General features: G+C 41.6%; 1 protein-coding gene across 1 annotated transcript in view; it reads left to right on the top strand.

The window, feature by feature from the left end:
• Positions 1–3,528: 3,528 nt before the first annotated feature.
• The window catches only part of LOC137916025 (E3 ubiquitin-protein ligase UBR5), a 35,634-nt gene continuing 20,007 nt past the window's right edge, over positions 3,529–19,155 (top strand). The window contains exons 1-21 of the mRNA XM_068759146.1: positions 3,529–3,590; positions 6,864–6,908; positions 7,662–7,743; positions 8,421–8,497; positions 9,085–9,204; positions 9,533–9,812; positions 9,969–10,128; positions 10,957–11,106; positions 12,259–12,470; positions 12,594–12,710; positions 12,852–12,962; positions 14,572–14,726; positions 15,028–15,145; positions 15,290–15,474; positions 15,611–15,720; positions 16,682–16,794; positions 17,001–17,147; positions 17,259–17,370; positions 17,489–17,643; positions 17,724–17,921; positions 18,440–18,650. Of these exons, the coding sequence (XP_068615247.1) occupies positions 3,529–3,590; positions 6,864–6,908; positions 7,662–7,743; positions 8,421–8,497; positions 9,085–9,204; positions 9,533–9,812; positions 9,969–10,128; positions 10,957–11,106; positions 12,259–12,470; positions 12,594–12,710; positions 12,852–12,962; positions 14,572–14,726; positions 15,028–15,145; positions 15,290–15,474; positions 15,611–15,720; positions 16,682–16,794; positions 17,001–17,147; positions 17,259–17,370; positions 17,489–17,643; positions 17,724–17,921; positions 18,440–18,650 (2,920 nt within the window). The remainder of the gene's footprint in view (positions 3,591–6,863; positions 6,909–7,661; positions 7,744–8,420; positions 8,498–9,084; positions 9,205–9,532; positions 9,813–9,968; positions 10,129–10,956; positions 11,107–12,258; positions 12,471–12,593; positions 12,711–12,851; positions 12,963–14,571; positions 14,727–15,027; positions 15,146–15,289; positions 15,475–15,610; positions 15,721–16,681; positions 16,795–17,000; positions 17,148–17,258; positions 17,371–17,488; positions 17,644–17,723; positions 17,922–18,439; positions 18,651–19,155) is intronic.

Here is a 19,155-nt window from a genome sequence, read left to right as displayed (position 1 = left end):
AATAAATGTCTTGGTTAATCATCATTTTTGTGTGATTTGTCATTTGAAAACTAGACGGGAACATTTAGGTGCAAATCATTTTTGTCTTGTGACTATTTATCTGACTTTAAGTCAGACAGCGTTCTTTCTCTCTGTTTTTCTTGCAGAAGTAGGTCAGCATTACGCCTTTTACGCTCTGAAGCGTGTGACTGCATGCAGGGAGCAGAGGACTTGGGCCGAGGGACTGGACTGACCTGGTTTTAACAGACAGACAGAGTTACCCCCTTTGGGCCAATCCTGCCCTGGACCTACGATGATCTACCACTGACAGCACTAAGGAGAGTTATTTTAAAGTGTCACTCTCCAGCCTGTAATCATTCTCCAAGAGCTGCTGCTGGTCCACCAACCTTACGTGACTTTAGCGGCTGGATCAGAATGGTAACTACAGTCGTGGTTTGAATTCTGGCTCTCATTTTGCCCTTCTTAAAGGGGAATTCTGTTTCATAACCACCCTAAAACCCAAACATCAGCTTTTATCCATGCAGCCTCTCCTGAGGCAGTGTTCTTTATTCTTCTCATTTTCTAAAGTTCCAAATAAACCAATCTTGCTTTGATGCCAGTGCAATATCTTGCCTCTGAGTCTTTGTACCCATATTAACAACACTAAAGGTCATTTGATAGCTTAGTGGAAAATATCTAAAAATAGCTCTGGGGTTTTGTTTGATGTGACTCTTGAAATTGATAGAGGTTTTTTTTGCAGGTCATTTGAACAGTTAGGGGTTAGGGTTAGGGTCAATAACCTCTTTCTCAATCTACGCAAACACTGAAAATAAACCTAAATGTTTGTTTCTGCTGACTACAACTCATGTGGTACTGCACTCAAACATTCAGGCCAAATGACCCAATGAAAGTATATAGTTCAGTTCCAAATAATGATATGTGCTGCAATTCAAAATTTACACTTAAATTATTGGACACATCATTGATGTCATCAGATATCCCTGGAACTCTTCTCATAACAAAGATTATTGCAATATATATTACAACAAAAAAAATTGTGTAATTGCATGAATAAATTGTAAATCTTATATACGGTATATTGCTTAGAGCTTATTTTGGTTTATTTAAAATGTTTGGATGGTGGTAACTAACTAAACATGTTCAATTTCAGACCAACAGCAGAAAATGATTCAAATATCTTTTAAAAACATTCTGATTCACTTTTACATTTTTGATAGTTGGCGTATGAAGATACCAAGAACAATTTATAGCCTTTTGGTGATGATCCAGATCACCATGTGGACGGTGTAAATCTAGTTAGGAGGGGAATGAGCTGCTTGGCGGAGGTCTGCGCTCGCTGAGTGCTTTTCTAGTGTTGGAAAGTTGCATATTTAACTACCGACAATGTAGAACTGGATTCTGAAAGAGTGAGGATGGCCCTCATGAATCGTTCGCCTCTTGCCAATGAAACTCTTTACCTGTAGAATGGTCAAATCAGGTGTTTGTGAGTCGGACGTCATTTGAGTGTGGTCATCATGAAAGCTAAAACCTGCCATCTGCTGGTGCAAATCTTTTTTGATGAAGTTTTGATGAACCTCCAAGGAGGTTATGTTTTTGAGGCGTTCGTTTGTTTGTTTGTCTGTTTGGACTATGGAAAAACTTCTGGATTGAGCTCGATGAAAAATAATTATATTTTGAGAGCAATCTGAATACCCGTCTGGATCCAAAAAGTATCCGGATTTTCTCTTCTACTTATAATGGAGGCTTTTTCAAAAAAATCATATTTTGTCAAATATGCATTCAAATTCAGTCACCAAAAATCACAGTCATAAAGGGGTGTGATATGAATTACCATGCAAAATGTCTTCTGGAGCTGATCAAGAATGAGTTCAGGAAAAAATCTGAAATGTTAACATTGAAAACCCATTTATGGATTGAAAAATCAATTAAAAATACACACTATCTCTGATTCACGTTTACTTTTCTTGTTTTTTTGTGTAAAGATACCAAGAACAATTTAGAACCTTTTGATGATGAACTAGATCACCATGTGGATCATGGATAAAAATAAATAAATGTAAATAACATTACCTCTGCCAAGGAAGTGCTGAATAATTGCTGAAATAATGATGTCAATGTGTAATAAATTTCTCAATGTATATTTTATGGTCATTTAATTTAAACATTTTAATAAAATAAAATAAGACTATAATTTTTGGTGGGGAATGAGCTGCTTGGCGGATGGTTGCGCTCTCCGAGTGCTTTAACTGTTGGTTTACATTACAATCTTTAGTTCATAGATGAGTTTTAGATTTTCTTAACATACAGACCTTGATTATGGTAGGTTCATTGTAGTAAAAACGATTCTATGAAATATTTTGCAAGCCAGAAATACAAAAATTACTACTGTGTATCTGTTTATTTGAAGAATTGCTACTCATCCTGTGATCCATGGTATATGAAGTTTCCTGTACTTTTTCTGATTGTCTACCATAAAAGGCCTATTCACATTCTCACATCCAGGAAACTGCCCAAGATTTAAATACTGGTTACTAATGATCAAAGGATGCACTTGTTTTTATAAGATTTGTTAAAGGATATTCCTCATTCCACATCACGATTGTTTCATATTCTCATGTCCAAATTGGGCGAGCATTCTTGCAGTACTTTAACTGGGTTTATTGGGATATTACGCACTCAGAATGTTTTCCATGGGAGGGAGTGCTACATGAACGGATTGATAGTCTTCGTTATAGAGCTCAGATCTGACATATTTCTGTTTTAAATACAATTCTGGTGTAAGAATAGCAACTTCACTTTATGGCTCCCATTTGACTTTTTCCATTACCTGACTAATGTTGACTATATTCTGAATATGATGACTGTGTTCACTTAAAATGTAGTGGCTTAATTTTAAGTCGTTTCTGGGTTACAGACTGGTACTGTATATGTCCTTCTGCAACATTGACTTTTGTCATTTTATAATTTAATGTCACATAATTCCGCTGAACCTGAGTCTTTATTACAAGGCATTCACGCCAGAAAGCACAACAAAGTCGCAGAAACCCTCAGTGATTAATCAGGCCTGGAATTCAACATCCTACTAAATACGATTGTGATACCTAACTCTTTCTTTCGCATTTGATATAAAAATCCTTGAATGCAAATGAAGCTTATATAAAACCCAAATAAGCACAATCACACTAACTGAATGAGAACAAAGACTGGTACGTGAATCAGTGTACATAGTAATATGTGATGACGCGCTTCCTGCCTTTCTTCTTCGGGCCAATCCGGACTCATTTAACACATTTCCTGTTTGTGCTCCCTGTCCAACCAGCACAGCGGTTACATGTGCGCTTATCAACACACAGACGAGAAACCTGGTAGAGTTAAGATGGCGGCGTGTGGGTGAGGAGGCTGGGATCTAAACGCGAGGTTTTTTTTTGGCCATTAAACGGTTCCTATGGTCCCACATATATACAGTAGTCGAACGAGTATCGGTTTCCACATATTCCACACCTCTCTGTGTGGTTTCGGATTGAGCCCATGACATCCATTCACTTCGTGGTTCACCCGCTACCCGGGACCGAAGATCAGCTCAATGACAGGTATTTTACTGAGGCCCGTAGAAAAGATTATTAAATCAGTATTTACTTGTGGGGAAACGACATGGATAATTCAAGGTGGCATTTACAGGCCACGTCGGTATTGTCGTGCGTGTGAATTTGGGTTTAAAGAATATAAATGACCCCCTACGGGGTTGAATCGAGGCCCGGCATCTTGAGCAACCCTGGTTAGCCTGCTGCTACCTAAGCAGGCGGTCCGCTGCTAACATGAATGCTAGCGTGTGAGCTGGCTGTCGTGCGGGAAGCTAACGCTAGCAGGCTTGTTTCCTTGCGTCTCTGGGAGGATTGGCTCATAGTCAAAGTTGAGATAGACAATGCGGGTTGGGGGATGGGGAAAAGAGAGGGAAATAAAGGTCGTGAACCATAAAGTTGGAGCAGATCTACTATGTCTCGTGTTCTTGCTTTAATTTCGACTCGTTTGATATATATTACTGTTTGTTTTGTGGCCGTGTCGGTCATAATCATGATCAATGAAGTAGCTAATGTTAGCTAACTGATAGCTAATGCTATTAGGCGGATACGATACCACGCTCTTGACAATGCTAAATATTTTGATTTTGATGTCTTTTGTGACCGGACGGTTTTGAGAGGTCTTTGGCACACTTTGAAATAGTGTTGTAAATGATAATTTCGTTTGTCTGTGTTTAACAATGAGTGCTGTGATAAATATCTGAGATCTGCAGCGTTGCTTCCACGTTAATCCTGACGTCTCCTCTAATAAGCGTACACGCTTATGCTTCTTGTGTGTTTGAGCGACGCTCGGTTCTTCTCTCCACATCGCGTTGCAGCCTCCTTTTTTGTCCATTGTTAGCGATTTTGCCAGTGCAATTTAATTACTTCATTCTTACACAAAGAAACTGTTTGTAGCGAAGTGATGGTTTAATATGTTTTTATTGTCATTTTTTAAAAGAAATTTATAGTTTTTTGATGAAAAAGAATAAATAATAATAATAATAAACCTATTTATATCATCCATTGAAGATGAACTGATTATTGACAAACTCCATTTATGGACAATGAGCTTGAGTCCTTTCTTCTTCTTCAGAATGACCTTTGAGATCAAAATGTACGATCAGTGTTTATTCCTTTTTCAAATTGGTGCACATTTAAGTTTGGGGGGCATTTTTGTTATGACTGACAGGAAAGCTTAGTTTACTCTGCTGGAAGTGACTCTAAAACACTCGAAATATCTTGTTGGTATGGGCCATCAGTTCCTTAAAGAGCCAAAGCTATTTCTTCCTGAGGCACGCATGCCATTGCATGCTGCAGGCACCATGTGTTACTGGGAGGCCCCCTCTTCTCTTTCCTCATGGAGGAATTTGCAGTTGTCAAAGAAGCCAAGTGCTTGTATCTGAAATAAAGCACCTTGTTCTGGCTTGGATCATTCAAAGTGATTGTCTGGCAGGGATATTTGGGCACATGTGCTCAAACAAATGTGAGTGGGTTTTTTTTTTACCTAAATGAGGACTTCCTCGACACATAAACAGATTGCAAATAGCATTCCTTGCTGTACTTCAGAGACGATTTTTGAATTTGTTCATTGAGGCTAGTAGATTTTGTGTTTCTGCTAGTTTGGTGCTAATTGTTTGAGCTGAATGATTATTGGCTTAACTATATTCTCTTAAGTGTTTGGATGGGATGCATGAGTCAATCATTTGTCCCTGAAGTGTGAAGATGTTTCTCCTTTGACAGTGTATGTGTGAGGCACAGGTCATTTCTGCGTTTTCACCAGACGGGTGACGTCTTTTCTCATCCTGTCCAGCCAAGCTAAACGGGCGCTTGCAATGCAGCAGGGGGGCCGAGCCATCGGCTCGGGCAAGTCGGCGGGGCTGTCAGTGATTCAATGGCAGCGCAGACGGAGACAGCGGCTGACTTTAAGACCTTTGCGGAGGTCGACAAGATCTGTGGATAAAATAGGTTTATATGTAGAAATCACGCAAAATCAAGGAAATCCCTCATCTTTAGACTTTGTAGACATAAAATAGAAGCCACTAACGAGGTAATACCATTGAGGTTTGAGGAGTTAACAGTCAGTGTTTGTATCTTGATACCAGGACACAACAATCATACAACAGCACCGCTCGGAAGGCAATTATCTACAGTGCTCTTTGTTACTCACTAGTGCATGTGTTAGGTAGCATGCAGGTGCGATGTATAACACAGTGGTCTATTGGGATGTTTTTAGTGCTTAACAAAACCGTGTAACAAAATAACATAGCAAGAGGAGTCGAAAGCCAAACCTACCCCATGGCAGGTGATTTTGTGTGATTGGAGGATAAGTGGTTCACAGACCTCTTGCTGCCGCCACAAATCGAAGATTTGTCTGACAGCCTTATCCCTTGACTTAGTTGTTGATGAAAAATATACATAAATTAATTTGTTTCATCAAATGTCTCAATTTGTTGGTTGAAAATGTTTTATAATGTGCAAAAGGATTACATTTTCTTGAATTTAAGGCAAACTGATGCACTTGAATTCTTTTCTGGTTCAGACTAAAAAAGGTTACATTTCATCTTTGCTGTGGATCTATGCCTTTTTTAATTGTTAAATGTTAATAGTGATGCAAAGTTATGCAGATATATACTTGTAACAATTTCATAGACACATTATACTGTCTATTGAGGGGACGGGGAGGTGCAAAATGTTAGCTTTTTTCCCAGGTGGTGGACTTACTAGAAAACAATTAAGAGACTCTTGTAGAGAGAGAGAGAGAGAGAGGCATTATGTAACAAGGGATGGCCGTGTGTGTTTTTAAAGCCACTATGTTGGCACTGTTACCTCTAATTCTGTGTGTTGTCAGCTTTGGTTAACAATTTGTGACAACTATGTTTACATGTTTGTCTTCCGGAGCAAGCGTTTCATCATGTTTGACAGCCGATGCTGCAAGTAAAACGATCTTGACTTTAGGTATGCTGCGCCACCAATGGAGTCCTTAATGCCCCGGTGCAGATTTGCTAATGCTCATCAAGGATGGATCATTGTTATTTACCTCACAATCGGATTATTGTTTTTGTAAGGAAATGTGTGGAAGCAATGTGAACTAAAAGTTCCTCCAATTCTTTTGTTTTATGACTTAAAAAGATGCACGAGTTAAAGCCACTTAAAATGAACTGAAATGGTCTGCTAGAGTCATAAGCATGCAGTGGATCATGCATTATAGTAATTGTGACCTTTCAGCAATGCGCAAGTCAATACCCTCAATTACTCCTGTCCTAAATAACTCTCTCATGCATCTGTTCTCCGTCTTCCTGTCAGGCTCCGTGAAGTCTCAGAGAAACTCAATAAATACAGCTATAACAGGTAAGTTTGTGATTTCTTTTTATTGAATAATTATTTCCCAGCTGAACAGAATCTTTTTATGAAACGTTACTGCACACACTGTAGAAACATGGACATTTCTGGATTAAAGATTACCAGAGGAAGACTGGTATTGTGCAGATTTCCTCCTGCTCAAAAAGTGAAAAACCTGCATCGATGAGGGTGAACTGCGTCAGACCAATAAAGACCTTTGCTGGAGGGTGACTTCTTGCAGATTGGATTGCACTTACTTTAGCCCATTCAATTAGAAATGATACGACCAGTGACTATTAAGAGAAATACTTTTTTTGCAAAAATTTCTTTTTTTGAAGGATACTGATATTTTGCTAAAGAGCAAACAGAAGGGATTCAGTCAAGGATTTTTTATTTTTTCCTCAGCTTTTATGTTTATTCGGCAAGGAACCGAGAAAAGAAGCATCAGTGCCGCACTTACTTCAACTTGCTATCTAAGCTAACAAAATACATGGACACTGTTTTTTGTCAAGCAAGGTAAAAATGAATTGACATTAACTGGCTAGGGAGGGGCAGCTCATGTTTTTAATTTACATCACTTTGGCATTCTTTGGCAGGTGAGCTAGTGCTCGGGGCAGAGGAAATGTAAAGTAATTCAACGTTCCCCACATTGTAATATATCAAAGCTGGTTGAACATCTGTGAAGTTACCCTGCCAAATAAAAAATAAAATATGAGCAGGAACTTGTTTATTCTTATCTGTGCTGTTTCTTTCTCACTGCAGCCATCCTCACCTCAGTCTACTGGAGCAGGCCACCTTAAAGCAGTGCGTCGTTGGTCCGAACCATGCCGGATTTCTTCTTGAGGTAATGTCATGAAACTCTACATTTAAGTAGGAATCAGGCACTTACCTATATATGTATATATGGCTTTAGGTATTTAATCACACACACACTGTTTTTTTTATTTGCTGGCCAGGCCACCACTTCAGTTCTGCAGTTCATTATAATAGGAAGATGTAAATTGGAATTGGGCCACCATCGGCGGATGACCTGAAATGAAATAAGGACATTAGGGAATTTGCCTCTCTTTCGATTTTTAGTAGAAGAGAGAAAAAAGCCATTAACAGACCTTTGTGCAGACTGAGAAGGATGGAAGAGTAGTAATTGACCTCATTTTGCTAATTTGGGCTTTAGCAGAAACTTGAGCAAACTGGCCATGTGGATGGAAACGTGTTCTTCATCTGTGGAGTCAACCGTTTCCTTTTTTTAAACACTGCAGTTGTGCAAGAAACCTTGTGGACAATAGTGTATTTATCAGTGCGATCTAATTGAACTGGCTTGGATGCAGTCATAATGACATCACCTCTGAGAGGAATGGACAGTTAAAATATGTTATAGCATGAGGTGTGCAAAAGGCTATGTAGTGTTTGACTTCATAGTGTGTACAGCGATTTCAGTTTTCTCTTTCGAATTGTATAAACTCCACTTAACAAGCGATGTCACCCTTTTTGTTTGTGAAATGTGAAACGCATCTGTTTCAGGATGGACGCGTGTGTAGAATCAGCTTTGCTGTCCAGCCTGATCGCCTGGAGCTCAGCAAACCGGATGGCAGCGATGGGTGAGAGACCTCTTTATGGTGGGATGTGTCCTGCAGATTGCTTTGGCACCGAGTTGGAAAACCAATTGCTCATGGATATGTCCAGTACAAAACATTCCGCGCATGCTTAGGCGTACTCGTGGTGATTCCTTTGAATTTAGCCCTTGTCGACTGAGAAAGAAGCAATTGGACGTTTTTTTTCTCCTAGAATGATGCTGGTTCCTTACTACAAATAACCGTAAGGATTAAAACAAGCAATTTCTGACATCTGACATATTAAACTGCTGTTGGTCAGGCTGAGGATGCATTCCATTAAAATCAATTCTGAAATGGGAGAAAGCAGTTGCAGACCCAAAACACCAAGAACTTTTTGAAAAGGAAAGTCTTGAAGGAGGAACGAGTTGCAGCCAATTCTGATTCCCAAGGGTGTTGCCATGCTAGTCTCCAAAATTCACAGTATGCTTGTAATGCAATTTGTACAACGAATCCTGAACCAAGAGGTATGACTTTAGATTACCTGGGGCAAGTTTAGCTTCTTTTTACCCGGGTAATAATTATCTTTCGGCCCTCTGTAGGTTTGTACCTGATCTCCCATTTTTTGTTTCCAGTTCAAAGTTGAGCAGCGGTTCAGGGACAGGAAGGAGCTCCAGGCCAGGCAGGACTAGTGATCCGCCCTGGTTCCTGTCTGGCTCTGACACACTTGGCAGACTGGCAGGCAACACCCTTGGGTAAGTTCTGGCAGAGTTGACAGGGACAAACAGTCCTGTGGCAGCTTGGTGTTGAGAGCGCAGCAGCGACGCTGCAGCGGTTCGAGGGTGTTTTCCCCACAGTGTTCGTTATTCTGTAGCGTGAACTTTATGGTGCTGAAATTTGTAATGAATAACTGGCATCAAATAACATGGATGGAAAAAGTAAAAGAGAGTTGACTCTGCTAATGCTGCGTGATGCTAGCTGACGTCTCTACTGTCGCAGAGCCGCAGTCCTTTCATACACAGATGTGGCTGTCGCATGATGTTTGGTACCTGACAACGGCCTGGCACCGTATATACGTAACAGGAGTCGCTGGAGCTCTGGGGTGAACGGTGGCAGTGGAGGAGGTGGAAGTGGAGGAGGAGCCGGGGGCGGTGGAGCAGGAGGTGGCAGCAGTGGAGGTGGAGGGAGCGGCGGTGGAGGTGGAAGCGGAGGAACATCGGGCAGGTCATCGACGCCAGCACGCGACTCCCGTCGGCAGACCAGGGTGATCCGAACCGGGAGGGACCGTGGTTCTGGCCTTTTGGGTAGCCAGCCTCAGCCGGTCATACCAGCTTCTGTCATCCCCGAAGAGCTTATTACTCAGGTACGAAAAACGCTGCATTTTAAGCATGTTTTGTCCTTACAAACGTATCCTTGGTCTTTCCTGGGTGTCTTTCGAACATACAAAAAAACAGCGCTGTTAGGGATCAATAAGAATTAAAAGCTGCTTTCTACCTATATCTCTGTACTTTTCCTCCAGGCCCAGGTAGTCCTTCAGGGAAAGTCACGGAGTGTGATCATCAGAGAACTCCAGAGGACCAACTTGGATGTCAACCTTGCCGTTAACAACCTGCTGAGCAGGGATGATGAGGATGGAGATGATGGCGATGACACAGCCAGCGAGTCCTACCTCCCCGGAGGTTTGTTAGTAAAACTGAAAATGGCAACAACAACAAAAGGGCCAATGAGTCATCAAACGTGATGATAATATTTGCAATTTCATTAGTTGATAGCTACTTTTGAGATGATGTAGCAGTTCAGAACATTCTATTACAAATAGACTTCATTTAATCGCATCAAATTCAGTCTCGGTAGCATTTATCAAATTCATATCGGTGTGTGTACGGTTGAGTCATATTCGCGATAATACCCGTACAGCTATAAAAATAAGAATACCTAAAATGTTTTATATACAGTAGTCCCTCATTTTCCGCCAAAGATCAAAAACTGTTTTCAGAACTAAACATTTGTTTGAGAAATATAAATATATAGTACGTACAGTAAACGTTTTCCTGTTAATAATGTTAAGGCGTGCAGGTTGAGGAAAGAGCCGCTTGGAGTGCAGAAGAACAAATATTCTACTCGTGCTGTCTTTAGCCTCTCATGCTGCTTTATTGGATAGCTTAGCACAGCGGAACGGCAGCGGCTACATATATAAACAGGAAGAAACAAAACCCAAAAGGGACTTGACGTTTATGCTCCTACAAAATAAAAGGCTCTTTTTACACAGAATAAGAGTGCTATAAAACAAACGCTTAACAAATAAACATGATAGCTTTTAGAAATAACGAATTTAATTGTAATGACCGCGCCTCTTGGTCGCTTCAAGGCGCGTTCAAGTGCAAAAGAAAAATCTGAAATCGCATTAAAAAACTCCACGAAGTCGCGGAAGATGAACCGCATTATATCGAGGGACTACTGTATATATCTTCTAACAATAACGCCTGTTGTGTTTCTGTTCTATGCAGAGGATCTGATGTCCCTGTTGGATGCAGACATTCACTCGGCCCATTCCAGCGTGATTATTGACGCGGACGCCATGTTCTCAGAGGACATCAGCTACTTCGGATATCCCTCTTTTAGACGGTCTTCGCTGTCTCGCCTGGGATCCTCTAGAGGTAACTCAACAACTCAGATTTAACAAATAAAGGGAGGGCATGATGTTCTGCAGGCTTCGGTGACGTCTTTGGTGATGGTTACTGGTGGGGATGACTAAAGAATGAAACCGCACGGTAGACGTGTTGGTACAATTTGGCAGTGTTTCGCTTGAGATGGGTTATAAGAGAACGCTTTCCAATGGATTAGAAAAGATTCAAATAAGAAGTTAGTTAAGAAAAGAAAAATAGTTCTTCACAAAAATAACAACTTTACTAATTGTTGTTTCCTCTTTGCTGCATATATATATACTTAGCTGTGTTAGTTTTATAAAAGCAATGCAAGTTTAAAAGCTTTTTGCCAGGAAAGGTTTCTCCCCTTTTGGGATTGATTTGTAATTGACCTTTCTGTAAGACACGCCCACATGATGTAGTAAACCAATCACCTGGTCAACACATACATTTTTGAGGGAAACCACTTCTGCAGACAACATTACCTACTGGCGCTTTGATTAGCGTGTTATACAAAGGCCAAAAAAGTATTTAAAATGGTGAAACATCCTAGTCACTGCTTGTGTAACCATGACGACCGGTACCCCAAACGACTGGAAGGGGGTTTACGGGTTATGGACTTCCCTAAACTGACAAACAACTGGGAAAAGTCTGCGCTGGATCAAACTGTAGAACACACGACCAGTTTAATTAATTAAGAAAGTGGAATGAAGAACATAAACAAATGACAAACCGTCATCTATGCGGAAATGAACAACAACGCTCTGTCTGCGTGGGGGGCGGGGGGGCGGGAGGGGGCGTGTGGTCGATTAGGGTGTTTGGTGTTGGAGGCAATAAGTAATTGGTTTTATGCTGCATGGCTGTAGGACATACGGTCAGCTCTCTGAGAAAGGCCCGCTCGGCCCACCTGTCTTAACCGGAACCCCTCAATGCATTTAATTCTAAAACCCTAACTAGCCCACTCAGCCCTTATGCATGCATTCTCTCGGTCTGTCCACTTTCCCTTCTACTTCGTATTTTAACACATGACTCCGTTTCATTTATACTCCCACTCAGTAGTTTTGCAATCTAGATTTTTCTCTCTATTCTTCAAACTTTGTTGCCGGGTCTTTCCCAGAGAGTGGCTTACTTCTATCCCGCTGGTGTGACCTTATTGCATACCAGTTCTCCTTCTCCCCTTAGAGCGTGACTCAGAGCTGTTGCGTGAGCGTGAGTCTGTACTGAGGTTGCGTGAGCGCCGATGGCTGGATGGGGCCTCGTTCGACACAGAGCGAGGCTCCACCAGCCGTGAAGGCGAGCCCAGCTTGGACAAGAAGAACATCCCTGTTCAGAGCCCTGTCTCCTTGGGAGATGAGCTTCAGTGGTGGCCTGACAAGGTAGGAGGAATATAAACAGCAAAAAACACTTGATTGGTGTCCACTAGTAGTAAACAATGAACATTAAGATCTTAAGTGTTGGTTTGTGTGACAGTGCTGTACAATGTCTAATTAAACTACCAGGACGGTGTGAAGTTTGTGAGCATTGGAGCCATGTTCTCAGAGCTGGTGGCCATCAGCTCCAAAGGAGAGCTTTATCAGTGGAAGTGGAGTGAACCTGAACCCTACCGGAATGCACAGGTGCGATATCTCAGACTGAAACACTGTATGCGTCTGTATATTATTGCAGCACGCTGACTGGTGAAAAATCAACAGCAATTTGTTTTGCATTGGCGAGCTACTCGTCTCTCTAATTCACGTATTTTTGCTGTGTCCAATCAGAATCCTTCCCTTCATCATCCGCGAGTATCCTTCTTGGGTCTGGCCAATGAGAAGATCACCTTATTGTCTTCCAATAGCATCCGAGCTACCGTAGCGACAGAAACCAACAAGGTGGGTTTTGCTTGCTTGTCTTGACATAAGAACTTTGGTGAAGTGTTTATGTTCGCAGTCCATGTATACATGTACTCCTATTTAAAATCTACTGCTTTGGGTTACTAAACAGATGTTTTTTGTTTTTTTGTTCAAGTTAAATGGAACTGAAAATGGTGCAGTTTATAATGTCACATATGTAACGACATATATTTTACCTTCACAAAAGAAATTACATCCAAAAGAGCCATGGAAGCAAAACTTCTGGCAGTGCATCCTGTTTCAGCAATGTTGCAAGACAAAACCCTTTATACCCTTTTTCAAATTTTAATTAAAGTGCAGTATAGAGTTATTTATTTTGTTTTAAGCCAGCGCAACAAGCTTTCAATGTATAACACCTGGAGGGCTAAAAGAAACATGATTAAACATATATACAGACCTGTTTACCAGTACGCCTATGATGTATTTCATATGATTTGCAACATAAAATACGACAAATATGCATCTGAAAAACACAACACCCAAAATGTGTTTGTTTTTACGCCCAGATTTTTTTTTCCCTTGCAAATGGGCTGCATGATGCTTTTCTATCACACCATCGGCAATGTCGAATTATTCTGAATTTAGTTCAGCCATAATCCGTAAACGGTCACGTGTCGACCGAATGTTCTGTAGCAGCGTTCAGAGTAAACCTGCTGGAGGCTCTTAGAGGAAATGCATCACACACTGACGACGGCAACCACAAGCAGGACGAGAAGAGGCATAGATTTTTGCTGCAGTATGAAAACAAGAATAAAGACCGTTGTATGAGAGTTCAAGTGGGTCCGCATGTCTAAACGAAACAATCATAGTATTTATTGCTTCACAAAGATCGATATCAGCTATTCTGGATGAGAAGACATTTCGAAACATTAAAATTTAATCATTACCTCAAAATGAAGTAATCTGCAATTCTTTTTTAGGAATACGCAAACAAATTTTGAAGCATGTTCCAATATATTTTTCGTTATTTATTTCAGCTCTGCGAAGTGGCGGTAATATAGAACATGCTTTTCTATCTCAAAATCCGCTACATTGCCAAAATAATCCACTTTCCCTTGGTTAGATATGAACGGATCTGACTTGTGACACGCTTGTGAAGTTGCTGGCCGTGTGCAACTTCATCTGTCAGTGGGCTACCAGGAAATGTAATTCAAAAGCCAGCTGAATAATCACAAACTATCGGAGCTTGTGTGCATCTTCTTTGCCAATGAAAGACGACAGTGAGCTTGTGAGTGCTGGAAGCGGCCATGTTCCTTGGAAGTGATTGATTTTTAAGTCGCTGGATACATTTGTTCCAAACGTTTTTGAGGTTGCTTCTAGTAGTAGTAGTAGTAGTAGTAATTTTATTTCAGTCAGTATCTTAAATGAGATACACTCTGTCGTATTTAAAACTATCGCAGTCATAACAAAATAAGCCTCCTGAAGCTAGTGCATAGGTTGGCCTGGCGATGGTTGCACTTCTGCTTGAACTAATACTTCGACTGCTATTGATGCTACTTTATAGATAACTATGCAGATGAGAGGATCTAAACACGTGGTGATCCTAACAGACATTACTTTAATGTCTGTCTGTCTGTGTGTTGTATAGGTGGCAACCTGGGTGGACGACACACTGAGCTCAGTGGCCTCTAAGCTGGAGCACAGCGCTCAGGCGTTCCCTGAGCTGCAGGGAGAACGGATGGTATCGCTGCACTGCTGCGCTCTCTACACATGTGCACAGCTGGAGAACAGCCTCTACTGGTGGTGAGAAGAAACAATGGCTGGTCATATTGTGTAGCTTTGATGTTTGTCTTCCAAGGAAAAAAAAAAAAAACTACACTTAAAATGACTCGAGACCATCTCTGAATCATAAGTCCCAGGGAGATGTCTGTGGTTGCCGCGCAGACCAGCCTCCATTTCAAAGATTATTGTGAAGATCTTTCCCAATGCCCCCCCCCCCCCCCCCCGACATTTACTGAGGGTTACACAGTGACTTCATCAATTCAAAATGAGATTGATATCTGTCATCTAATTTTAACACGTAACTGTTTCCTCCTGTTTCCAGGGGCGTTGTGCCTTTTAGTCAACGGAAGAAGATGCTTGAAAAGGCCAGAGCAAAGAACAAAAAGCCAAAATCCAGTACTGGCATCTCCTCGATTCCCAACATCACCGTGGGAACACAAGTAAGGCGGGATTATTGATTTTTCATGTCAATTTTTGAGAAATGGTGATGTAGACTTTCTTCCTGCTTTGTTTTGAGTATTCCGGCAGGCTGGTAGGAGTCGCGTTTGAAATGTAAATTCATGAATTTCCTATTCTCTCTTTAGGTGTGCCTGAGGAATAACCCCCTTTACCATGCGGGTGCAGTGGCCTTTTCTGTCAGTGCTGGGATTCCCAAGGTGGGCGTCCTGTTGGAGTCTGTTTGGAACATGAACGACAGTTGCAGGTTCCAGCTGCGCTCACCGGAGAGCCTTAAGAACATGGAGAAGACAACTAAGACCCAGGAAATCAAGTGAGTATCATTTTTATGGAGAAAAAAAAGTTGTCCATTTTTAAAGCAGATTAGCATTTCATATGTGTTTGTCAGTCAATTCCTGACTGCAGAATAAATTCAGAAGTGAAATTATTTTCACTGTCTTTGGCCATAGGACAGAAAGCAAGCCGGAGCTGGTGAAGACAGAGATGGGTCCTCCCCCCTCCCCAGCATCTACCTGCAGTGATACCTCTTCTATTGCCAGCAGTGCCTCACTGCCCTACAGTATGTCAGCTTTCTATCTGGCTCTTTCTCCCCTCTGATCTTAAAACTCTCAACAATACGTAGCAAAGTTTTCACTTTTGTCTCTACCTCTCAGGCACGGAATCAATTTCCACCTTATTCCTTACTTGTGCTCTCGTTAGACACTCAAACTGTTGCATAATCACCATGGCTTTCCCCTCGTTCGTAAAGGAATTAGTCAGCTTAGTGTAGAACACCACATTAACATATTTGCTTTGGTTTATCATATGAACCGTGTGACAAGTTGCATTAAGACCCAAGGATTACTTGACTATTTGGGAATGTTAAACGATTTTTAATTGATGTAAGTTACTGTAAAGATGCCTGTTTTAATAATTTGAAGTTATTATGGCACTAAAAAGTTAGTATTCCCTGCTGCCTTGGTCTACCTGATATCTCACTAATGGGTTGATTGTAAAACTCAAACGGGCCTATGTTACAGGTATTCCAGTCACATTTGTTAATATGATGTTTGATTTGTCTGTTACTTTGTATTTTTCTTTCCATCTATGCATTTTCTTCCGCTTTTTCTCTTTGTGGGTCACGGCAGTTGCTGGAGTCTAATCCCAGCATGCTGTGCGTGAGAGGCGGGGTACACCGCGAATGTGTCGCCAATGCAGCAACCCCTCACGCACGCACGCACTCACACACACTACGGAAAATTTAGAGTGATTTTTGGAGGCGGGAGGAAACCGGAGAAACCCCACGCAGACATGGGGAGAACATGCAAACACCGCACAGATAGGATTTGAACCTGGTACCTTCTTGCTGTGAGGAGGCGCCACTAACCCCGATGCCGCCGCCCATTTTCCTTGACATTGGTTTTATTTTTTGTTACCAGGAAGACCGAACTAACAAAGCTGATTTTTTTGTGGTCTGACCTTCCATTGCTAAACTGTACCGTATGTTATGTAAAAAAAAAAGTGTTCCTTACTGCTTTCAGAGCGAAGACGTTCCACCCCGGCTCCCAAAGAGGAAGAAAAGGTGAATGAGGAGCAGTGGCCTCTCAGGGAAGTGGTGTTTGTGGAGGATGTTAAAAATGTCCCTGTGGGAAAGGTGGGTGTGTCTGATATATGGCCAAAGGCCTATGCAGTATTTCTGCAATGCAATGCCTAAAAGTACGAGTGTTACACATATTTTGTTTTAGTTTTGTACAATGTTTAAATGCCGATAAATCATCCGTTTTATTCAGGGTAAAACCGTAAAAGGTATACTGTCGACGCCTGAAACTGACGGCTTTCTATCTAAATGTTATTACTTAGGTGCTTAAAGTGGATGGCGCATATGTTGCTGTGAAGTTTCCTGGGACGTCGAGCAGCGTGAGCAACCAGAGCAATGCTGTTCCCACTGACTCGGACCCATCATCACTGTTGCAGGACTGTAGGCTGCTGAGAATAGATGAGCTGCAGGTATGCCATTAGATTGATTCACCTTTGCTTGTCTTAGTGTTCAGGGTATCTGTGCAGGTAAGAGAATCACTCCTCACGGCTTAAATCTATCCTTTGATTTGTTTTTGACAGGTGGTCAAAACTGGTGGGACTCCTAAAGTTCCTGATTGTTTTCAGCGCACACCTAAAAAGCTCTGCATTCCAGAAAAGGCAGAGATTCTGGCAGTGAACGTTGACTCCAAAGGTGAACTTTTGTTGGCCATATTTAAGACTAAATTCTTGTATATTTTTTCTTGACTCTAGTTTTTCTGTACATTTGTATTTCCAACTATTATACATGTCTGTATCTACTTATCTTCCAGGAGTCCATGCAGTTTTAAAAACTGGTAACTGGGTAAGGTACTGTATCTTTGACCTGGCCACAGGCAAAGCGGAGCAGGAGAATAACTTCCCCACTAGCAACGTGGCCTTCCTGGGCCAGAGTGAGCGCAATGTGGCGATCTTCACTGCAGGACAGGTGAGATCATCCTTACGGTCTTCAAAGAGCTCTTTTAGTTTTACTGTATGCAAATTTAAATGTTATTTATATTCTTCTAGGAATCTCCCATAATCCTTCGAGATGGAAATGGCACAATCTACCCTATGGCCAAAGACTGCATGGGTGGAATTAGAGATCCTGATTGGTTGGACCTACCACCTATAAACAGCCTGGGGATGGGGGTGCACTCGCTCGCCAATCTTCCCTCGAACTCCACAATAAAAAAGAAAGCTGCTATTATTATTATGGCCGTAGAGGTAAATGTGACACTGTAATACAACCCTTGGCAAAAACGATGGAATCACTAGTCTTGGAGGACGTCCGTTCAGTTGTTTAATTTTGTAGAAAAAAAAGCAGATCACAGACATGCCACAGAACTGAAGTCATTAAAAATGGCTCTAAGAAACACAAAAATAATTCTGGAAAAAAATGGAGGTAATTCAATAACAATTGCTTTTTTAGATCAAGCGGACGGAACATTTTGTGGAATTCTCATCGAGTTTCGTAGAGCCAGAAAGTTGTCTGAGCTTTTTCTACAAAATTAAACAACTGAATGGAGATCCTCCAAGATGGTTGATTCCATCGTTTTTGCCAGGGGTTGTAGAACCAATGGATGAGCTTGTTTTTAGTTGTTGCGCCTGAAACTTCATTCGCCACATTTAGAGTGGTGGTCTTTGTTACTTTTACCTACCAGTTTGAATCCCCGTTTATTTGACTGAAGGATCAGTGAATCATCGGCGAAACAGTTTCCACGTATACGCTGTGTGTCTTTCAGAAACAGACGCTAATGCAGCACGTCCTTCGTTGTGACTACGAGGCATGCCGGCAGTACCTGGTGAACCTTGAGCAAGCGTTCCTTCTGGATCAGGGCAGCCAGGCCCTCGGAGCACTTCTGGATCATCGCTGCGACGGAAACCGCAACATCCTTCATGCTGCTGTCTCTGTCTGCTTCCCTGTTAGTAACAAGGAGACCAAAGAGGAGGAAGGTGAGCTGGTAGTACTGTACCTTTTGGACTACAAGTCGATCCGGACTATAAGTTAAATCGCATCAGTCAAAGAAGGACTGCAGAACAGAAATAATTCCAATATTCAGCCGAAAAAAAAGAGTTTAGCTTAATCAAAGTAGGCAATATGTCTTTAGTTATTCCTCATTTTGGGATCCAAGGTGAGACTTCAGTCTCTCCTAGAAAGTGCAAAGTCCGGAGATCTGCCGATACAGTTCTCCCTGCTGGCGCAAGACGGTATCCATTTGCTGCCGGTCCTCCCCGGATCGATCCCTGATCTCTCTGCACAGTTCCTCAATTCGAGCCATCACACGGTCCCCCAAGCACCGAAGAGCACTTTTAGATCCATGGTCAATTTATCTAGAACTTTGAAAGCCGCAGTCTTGGAGACTTTACACCAGGGCAACGCCCATCCCAATAAGCAAATGCCCCACCACCAATAAGCCAAATAGCAATATGTCCTCAATATCCTCTAGAGATAGGACAA

The sequence above is a fragment of the Brachionichthys hirsutus genome, unplaced genomic scaffold (genome assembly GCF_040956055.1).
Source record: "Brachionichthys hirsutus isolate HB-005 unplaced genomic scaffold, CSIRO-AGI_Bhir_v1 contig_485, whole genome shotgun sequence".
Lineage (NCBI taxonomy): Eukaryota > Metazoa > Chordata > Actinopteri > Lophiiformes > Brachionichthyidae > Brachionichthys > Brachionichthys hirsutus.
This window is presented reverse-complemented; position numbering and strand designations above follow the sequence as displayed.